Source organism: Pseudophryne corroboree, chromosome 1, assembly GCF_028390025.1.
Source record: "Pseudophryne corroboree isolate aPseCor3 chromosome 1, aPseCor3.hap2, whole genome shotgun sequence".
NCBI classification, from domain to species: Eukaryota; Metazoa; Chordata; class Amphibia; order Anura; family Myobatrachidae; genus Pseudophryne; species Pseudophryne corroboree.
This window is the reverse complement of record NC_086444.1, coordinates 141,273,626-141,282,499: the sequence shown is the minus strand read 5'-3', so window position 1 is coordinate 141,282,499 and position 8,874 is coordinate 141,273,626. Positions and strand designations below refer to the sequence as shown.

At 45.7% G+C, this 8,874-nt stretch overlaps 1 protein-coding gene across 2 annotated transcripts; it reads left to right on the top strand.

Moving 5' to 3' along the window:
• The first annotated feature begins 728 nt into the window (after positions 1-728).
• On the top strand, positions 729-8,340 carry CCNB1 (cyclin B1). Of its 2 annotated transcripts, none has more exons than XM_063963362.1 (9): positions 729-984; positions 1,647-1,778; positions 2,102-2,185; positions 3,465-3,638; positions 4,840-4,998; positions 6,184-6,420; positions 7,201-7,341; positions 7,438-7,548; positions 8,145-8,340. In XM_063963362.1, exons 2-9 carry the CDS (start codon positions 1,650-1,652, stop codon positions 8,244-8,246), a joined length of 1,137 nt encoding a protein of 378 aa, XP_063819432.1. In that variant the 5' UTR covers positions 729-984; positions 1,647-1,649; the 3' UTR covers positions 8,247-8,340. The 2 variants fall into 2 exon arrangements, with proteins under 2 accessions (XP_063819432.1, XP_063819431.1); XM_063963361.1 differs by having other exon boundaries at positions 731-1,011.
• The last annotated feature ends 534 nt before the right edge of the window (positions 8,341-8,874 follow it).

Sequence of the window (8,874 nt, the reverse complement as noted above, 5' to 3'; positions counted from 1 at the left end):
ACCACTCTTCTATCTTCTGGCTCTGTTAGGGGGTGGCGACCATGCCGCGGGAGTGAGCGGTCGCCTCGTGGGCTTGCGATCATCACCCTCAGGAGTTCAGTGTCCTGGCAGCAGATATAGAGAACCATTAACTCTCTATTAAGTTGGTTCCTAACCCCCCCCCCCCCCCCTAAGTCCCACGAAGCAGGGAGGCTGTTACCAGCATCCTCCCTGTAAAACAACAAACTCTAACCTTTGAGAAAATAATAAAACTCTTAGGAGCTCCCCTAGCGGTGACCGGCTCCTCCGGGCACATTTTCTAAACGGAGTCTGGTAGGGGGGGCATAGAGGGAGGGGCCAGCCCACACTATTAAACTCTTAGGGGGAGATTCAATTGTTTGAAAAGTCAGTTGGGTGTCTGTTTTTCCTATCTAATAGACAGGGAAAAACAGACACCAAACTGACTTTTTAAACATTTGAATTCCCCCCTTAAAGTACCAGTAGCTCCTAGTGGACCCGTCTATACCCCATTGTACTAAATTGGACCCCAGCATCCTCTAGGACGTTAGAGAAAATATCGTGCTGCAGAGGCAACCCGTTCCGGCGTTCCGGAGGTTTCCGGATTTGACCCAACAATCCCAGGTGTGGGAACACGTGCTGCAGTACAGCTGTGACCTCTAGCATGATAAACGTTAAAACACAAATTCAAAACAAATGGCAATGCGGGATAACAGCCACGAGCTTCAGACGCTGCGCTCTCCGGGGCTTCACCCGCTGCACCACTGTCCAGGCTCCGGGGCATCACCCGCTGCACCACCGCCCAGGCTCCGGGGCATCATCCGCTGTACCACCGCCCAGGCTCGAGCTTCAGTAACGGCTCATCGCATAATGAGAACCTGCGCCAGCTGATACAGACGCCGCAGCCAATCAGCGTGCAGGGTGGGGGATTTATACCTGAGAGCTGCTGGGGATGTTACAGGCAGTGTGGGGCACAGAGCTACAGTGGTAAGAATGGCTGCAGTGATGACCAGAGTAAGTTGTGTGGCTGCTGGGGGGATTGTAACTACCCTGATCACTGGTCCCAGCACACCCTCGGTGTCTGGGGGGTGGTTTCCTTTTAATAATATAAATGAACCGTTTGAATGAAACTTATCTGAACCTCCTAATGTGACTGCTATAAATGTGGCAGACTATTAAGTCAGTGCTTAAAGTTTTGTAGGGAAGATGTTTATTTAAGTTATGTTCTATTCTACTGAGACCCTATATTGTGTTTGATAGATGAGGGTATGCCATTGTCTGTTGTTTTCTCTCCCCACCTGACATGAAGGGGTAGGTATAATGACCTTTTTATCACTTCTTACTAATCTTAAATGGTGCTCCTAACTATCATGTGTCTGAAAAATGGCAGGAGCTGATTGGTTGAAGCACCATTTAAGATCAGTAATGAGTGATAACAAGAGTGACACTCCTTTTTAAATCTCCCCTGAAGTTACTGTACATACTCTAGTCTGTATTCAAAACATACAGGTGTTAGTAAACTGTCCCCCTCAACTTGCTGCATCACTTGTTTCAGTTTAAATGAGGTTCTGTAGGTGGTGTGTGTGTGCTGGGGTGGTTGGTTCCCCCCCCAGTCAACTACTGAATAGTGAATGTATTGCTCTCTCCAGAGTATGCGGCTCAATGCAGACAACAAAATGGAGGCTGGAAAGAAGGCAGCTGTAACCAGACCACGCCAACGAAACGCACTGGGAGATATTGGGAACTGTATAGTAGGAAGAGGCAAAGTGGCTGTGAGAAAAGTAAGGAAAATGATAGAAGTACTGCTGATTGCTCCAAATGTTGGGTTCAGCCTAAAAATTTGTAATTGTGGCTTTGATTAAATGAGAACCTGAGACCAACCAGGCTGGAACTATGCTTTTCTATTACGCAGGAGGTGAATTGAGCCTCTAGACAGGACTAACTTGCGTATAACTTGTCAGAATCCTAAAACATGAATCTGGTTTGAACCAAAGACCTTAACAATAAATGGCAGACATTATTGCAGTTCTGTTTTTGGGGGTTGGAATATCCTTATTTCCTCCCCCATTTGTGAAATGGAAGGTAACTGATCCTCTACTTGCAGGAAGCTAAAGTTGTAAGAAACAATGTGGTGGAGAAAGCTGTCAAACAACCACCATATCTTGAGGTCCTAGAGGAGGAAGAAAAGGTGAGACCCACTTCCACCTAAAACTGGACTGGCTTGTCCTCCAAGGAAGACTCTCCTTTAAGAATATCCTAATGTGTATATTAAACTTGACTCGTGCCAGAGGTTACTAAGAGACAGAGCCGTAACTACATTTGTGCCTGTCGCACAGTGCAGTCGCCCTGAGGGCACGATGACCAGCATTCTATGTCAGTGGCTTGTAATGAGTCAAATTGACTCATTACAAGCTGTGCACCGCGCCGGAGGAGAGGAGCAGCTCCGGAGGGAGGGGGACTGGAGCCGCAGAAGCGCTATGTAATTGGTAGCGGCGCCACTGCAGTTGTTCCCCCTCCTTCCGCACTGGCTGACCGGCGCTGCTGGGATGTGCTTCCGGCTCTACCTGGTGTAGTGGCGCTACTGTGCGGCATAACTTGAAAAATGGAGACTACTGTGCACTGTAGTATGAATTGGTATTTTGTGGCCACACCCCTATATTTTTTGCGCACACACTGCCCCTGTTTTACATAAGGGGGGGCGCCAATGCCATTTCTTGCACACAGCGCTAAAATGTCTAGTTACGGCACTGCATTCAGAAGCCATATATGGCCTTTTCTTAGCAAAGTCTACCTGGGAGAAGACCTTGTATAGGAATGGGGAAGAGACCTTTAGCGTGAGATTCAAATGTTTGAAAAGTCGGTTGGGTGTCTGTTTTCCTGTCTATTAGATAGGGGTGAAAAAAGACTCCCAACTGACTTCTGAAATGTTTGAATTTCCCCCTTAGAGTCTTGTGGCCATAACTGATTTGGTATTAGGAACTCTCTAACTACATGTGAACTTGCTATGCAAGCACTTTAATGGGCACTTAACATGCTGGATGTGCATCTTTATAATCCAGGGGTTCTCAAACTCGGTATTCAGGACCCCACACAGTGCATGTTTTGCAGGTAACCCAGCAGGTGCACAGGTGTATTAATTACTCACTGACACATTTTAAAAGGTCCACAGGTGGAGCTAATTATTTCACCTGCAATTCTGTGAGGAGACCTGCAAAACATGCACCGTGTGGGGTCCTGAGGACCGAGTTTGAGAACCTGTGGTATAATCGATTAGTGCCTGTGGAGTGCGCTTAAAGGGAAACCTACTTGGTTTATTGTGGATCAATCTCCCTTAAGATCTGTGTCCCTAATCAACATAAATGGTTTAAAACAAGTCTGGAATGGGAACTGACTGTAGTATATAACTCCCATGTTGCACTCTAACTATGTATGGTAAGACCTGACACTACTTACTATGGGTTTATTAGCCACTCTCGCCAAGTCCCATGGATACATCTGGTGCCTCACCGATGGAAGACCAGGGTGTTTCCCACTCGGATGCACTGCTTCAGGTGAAAGATGTTGATGAAGAGGACGCAGACAACCCCATGCTGTGCAGTGACTATGTAAAAGAGATCTACTGCTACCTGAGGGAACTTGAGGTAGGTGCTAATCTGCATCTTGAGATGCTGCATAAACCAGGGACGTGCGGTGAGCTAAATGGCTCAGGAGGCACTGGCTAACCCCAGAGCAAGATTTACATGCAATATGAGCCAAAGGGTACATCTGGGCATTATACACAGGTGCAGCAATATAAACTCCTGGAAATCTGGTGAGCTTTGATTAGAGATATGTGGAAAGGATACATGGGTGAGGCACTGCCTCACCTGCCATAGACTTTTTACTCGCGTTTGGGCTATAAAAATGATTAGAATAATGCAAAGAAGATATTTCAAACAAATTATCAGTATTTTTCATATATTTTATTCAGTCAAAACTCTGGTTTAAACATAAGTATGACTGGAAACGCTCTGCCTCACCCCACTGCACGTCACTGGCATAAACTGTTATAATTCTTCCCCTCTCTAGTAATATCTATAATATACAGGTACAGTATATCTGGAAAACCTGCACTGTTGAAGGTACCTTGGAACTGCACATGCAGCAGCCCTTAGTGTACTGGCCCAGTGAAGTGCCTGTGCAGCAGGTTGTTGCATTTTGCACAGAGGCTAAAATGTCTAGTGGTCTTTTTCTTTTTTCAGTTTCTGACTTTAGCCAACCAGTTGGGATACAGTGCAGCTTTTCTGATCAATAACATATTGAGAAATGTATATCAGTTGTTTTATCTGCATTGGTTTAGGCTTCCTGTTCCCCCTCAACTTTGGGAGGAGGTGCAGCCACTACGGACCCTATGGCTGTAATCCCCTCAAAGGGCAAAGTAGGGAGATAGTGGTCCTGGTCCTTGGTTAAGTCTCAGAGGCCTGCCAATGCTCTCTTTTAACCTTAGTTTAATTTGAGGGGACTTGCAAGTGTCCACTCAATGGGCTCAATTCAACTTATGTATTGAATAGTGCCGGGAGGAGGCTTCCTGGAGCTATTCAATTCAGTATGCGGTCATCCCCAACTAGTTTTTCTTGCACCCCTCCAGGGATGTGAGCAGAAATCGTCTGGCAATTTGTCGGCAATGCTGTTTTGTGCCAGTGTGGACATTAAGCATAATGCAGGTGGGAGTGGAAATTCTATGTGGTTGGGAGAGGTAGAGTGAACTAGTGACTTGTGTAACCATATGTATAGCTTTAGGAAGCATCCTAGAAGTCTCTTGAGGAGACCAAGGAAGACGAGTGATGCAATGTCTCTTTACAGGCTGAGCAGGCAATCAAACCACATCCCCTCCAAGGACAAGAAATCAATGGCAACATGAGGGCTATCCTTATTGACTGGCTGGTACAGGTCCACATGAGGTTTAAATTGTTGCATGAGACACTGTTCATGACCGTATCTATTCTGGATCGTTTTCTACAGGTATGTGTTGCCCGTCTTAAGGAATATATGATCTGAAAACATGCCTCTTCTGCTGAGGAAGAGATGCAGATGTACACTCTTAGCACTAAGAACACTGATGGTAAAAATAATTTAAATAAACCCTCACAATTAAGATGGAGTATAATTGAAGTTCTTAGCACACATTTGCACAAATATGCAGGTCCATGTACCGCGGCCAGGTGACTTCATCACATGGGTCCCTAACCAGTATGTGCAGTCCAGGTCTTCACCCCCCCCCCCCCCCACTATATTTGAGTTAAAGATGTCAACAGACTTGTTGTTGGCTAAATCGTGATAACAAATATTAACGTAATACTTGACACAAAGTATTCGCTGACCTAGCCCTGTAAATCGACGCTTGTATATTGTTGGGCTTATTATACACTGGTAACTTGAGTTGGCATGTGGCTTTAGATGCATGAGCTTCATCTTCCCATGGCTCTTGTACAAGAATGGTCAGTCATCCCTTAAACCAGGGGTGGGGAATTTTTCTTTCTTTTTTTTTTTTTTCTACCAAGGGCCATTTGGATATTTATAAAATCCTTCGGGGGCCATACAATAATTATCAACTTAAAAACGAGCCTGCCCCCATTAGATATACCCCCAGTCAGTTGCTATGCCCCCAGTAAGTATGCCCCAAGTCACTTGAAATGCTCCTGCATCCGGCTGCCACTGAGGGTAAGAAGCCAGGCGCCCACTAGTAACAAAATCTCAGCAGGCGCCTGGCTAAGTGAGCCTGGCTGGATCAAGTGGCTCTGCGGGCCTTATACGGCCCCCGGGCCTGAGGTTCCCCACCCCTGCCTTAAACCAATATTTCCTAAATATTGTGAGGGGGGAGTGCACAAGTGTAGTAATTATTGGCTGACAGATGTGGCACTAATTACTGAGGAGAACTGTAGATCTGTAAACATGCGCTCGGAGGAGGGGTCCCTGAGTAGGGGAAACTGCCTTAAACGCCTTTCAAGTCATATGTACAATCCAGAGGGGAAACATGGAAGAGTTCTTCATGACACTTTCCATGCTCCCTCTTTTCTTTGGTTTGTGTGTGTGTGTGTGTGTGTGTGTGTGTGTGTGTGTGTGTGTGTGTGTGTGTGTATAGTATACAGCAGAACAAAGGTCCCCCTTTTATAATTGGAGACTTAACTCTTCATGTTCCTTCTACAGGTTAACCATGTACCCAAAAACCTGTTGCAGTTGGCGGGTATAACGGCAATGTTTCTGGCATGCAAATATGAAGAGATCTATTGTCCCACAATTGGAGACTTTGCATATGTTACTGATCACACTTACACCAGTGCTCAGATCAGAAATATGGAAATGCAGATTCTAAGGTTACTGAAGTTTGACCTTGGACGGCCCTTACCCCTGCATTTCCTGCGGAGAGCATCAAAGATTGGGGAGGTAAGGAAGAATGCATTTGATCAATCCATAACCAGGCTTCAGGTATCGTGTGGTGTACCTCATGCTGGCAAAGGTCTCTTCCCTTATTGTCTCCATTGTTTAGTAGATTGGTCTCACTGGCACTCTTGGCAACTAACTCAGTGTGATCTAGTCTCCTGAAGCTCAGGCTATGGAACTTGCTTGCTAGAATCCCCCGCAGCTGCCACCTCTCCACAATGGCTACATACTGGCATTGGATATTTAAAACTGAGGTGGTAGTGCCATTTTTGTCAGGAATGGCTAAATACCATGAAGTATACCAGAATATTATGTGGGGGTTTTTGTGTGTACTGAATAGCATCATCCCTCTCAAGACGAGGGGTCTATGTACGAAGCCTTGGAGAGAGTACCAGTTAAGCAGCTCCTAACTGCAATGTTACAGGCTGTGATTGAAAAATGAGTTGGGAGCGGATTGGCTGATACGTTATCGCTCTTTAAATCTCCACTTTTATCACTCTTTAAGGCTTAGTACATTTGGGCCAAAATTCCCTAATGGTTAAAATCTAGTCTCAACTTATGAGAGCCCAACATAATGAGTGAAGAAACCCATGCACATACAGGGAGAAGAAACAAACTTGGGGCCTTGGATAGGCATACTGTAGTACTGCTCACCACCATGGTGCCCTAGCCTCTATAATGGAGGCTGCTAGTCCTCAGAGTATCTAGAGATTGCTTGCTGACACCTTTCAAGTGTAATGAGCATATGATTTTGGAATGGTCATGAATACGTTTGTTTTGCAGGTGGAAGTCTCTCTGCACACCTTGTCTAAGTATCTGATGGAACTGGCTATGCTGGACTATGACATGGTGCACTTCCCTCCCTCACAAGTGGCGGCAGCAGCTTTCTGCCTGTCCCAGAAGCTCCTAGATGGTGGCGAATGGGTGAGTTGTGTCCTTGACCAGGTCTTGCATGGGGGGATAAGAATGATTCAGCCTGAATATCAGCATTTTACCTACAATTGTCACTTATTTCTCTAGACTGCAACTCTACAACACTACATGGCCTACAGTGAAAGTGCTCTTGTCCCAGTCATGCAGCACCTGGCAAAGAATATCCTAAAAGTAAATAGAGGTCTTACAAAGTTCATGGTAAGATAGCAACTGATTCCAGCTGCACTGTAATGGCATGGTCTCAGACAAGCATCACTGGTGTAATATTCGCCTGTCTGTTACAGGTCTCATCAACTGCTCATGAAAGATTCTCTGCAAGCTTTAATTTAGCTTTACTTTAGTGCAGCTACCCAAACTCCACCCTTACAGTCCAAGTTCCAATGATACACATGCTAAAGTACAGATAATTAAATTGACTGAATTACTAATTAAGGGGGAGAAGTTTTTCTCCTCCCCCCCCCCCCCCCCCCCTCCCCGCCGCCTTCCAAGTTACTTGTGGTAAAGCCTGGATATCCTTAAAGCCTGGACTGTTATGCCAGTCTGTGAAATTCTGCTCTAGTAGAACAGCTGTCAGTGTTGGGTACACTGCTACATAATTCTCTCCCCAAATGGAAGCCAGTGCCCTCAGGTTAAAGTGTGGGTGCGTGGCTTTTATTTTTTTTCACTTGGATAGAGTTTAACAACTGCAGCTTTACTCAACTGGCAACAACTTGAGTTGTGTCCTAAAGACATCTTCTGAGGGTGTTGAATACACTAATATGTAATCCTAGAACTGTTGCCCTCTTCTCTTGCAGGCAGTACGGGACAAATATGCCAAGAGTCAGCAGATGCGGATCAGCTGTCTGCCACAGCTCAACTCGGACCTCTTGGTGACATTAGCCAGCGCTGTGTCCTGAACACTTATCTTGCTATCTGTACTTGCCCTGAATCAATGCTCTTAATGTATTTTATAATTTTTTTTTATGACTTTTAATAAATAGACTTCTTAAATGTGTGGTCTTGGTTGAAACAGGTGTAAGTGCTGAAAGGGTCTGCCCAATGATGGGTTCCTATGACTGCTCTAATGCATTTTAGGTGTAGGAAATGAGGTTCTCATCTGACCTACAGTACCTTAGTGCATGACTGAAGAGGAGGATGGGACATGTGCTTTATAGGAAACTAGCATGCTTCTGTGAGGTGTCTTCTACATCACTCAATGGCCCTCATTCTGAGTTGTTTGCAGGGCTGCAAAGAAGTAGCTAGCGAACAAACGCATAGTCGCCACCCACAGGGGAGTGTATTTTCGATTTGCAAGAGTGCAAACGTCTGTGCAGCCGAGCGGGTACAAACACATTTTGTGCAGAACAAGACCAGCCCTGTAATTACTTATTCTGTGCAATGTTTGCTGTGTCGAAGGTCCCGGAATTGACGTCTGATACCCGCCCTGGAAACGCCTGGACATACCTGCGTCTTTCCAAACACTCCCAGAAAACAGTCAGTGGACATCCATAAACACCCTCGTCCTGTCAATCTCCTTGCGTTCGG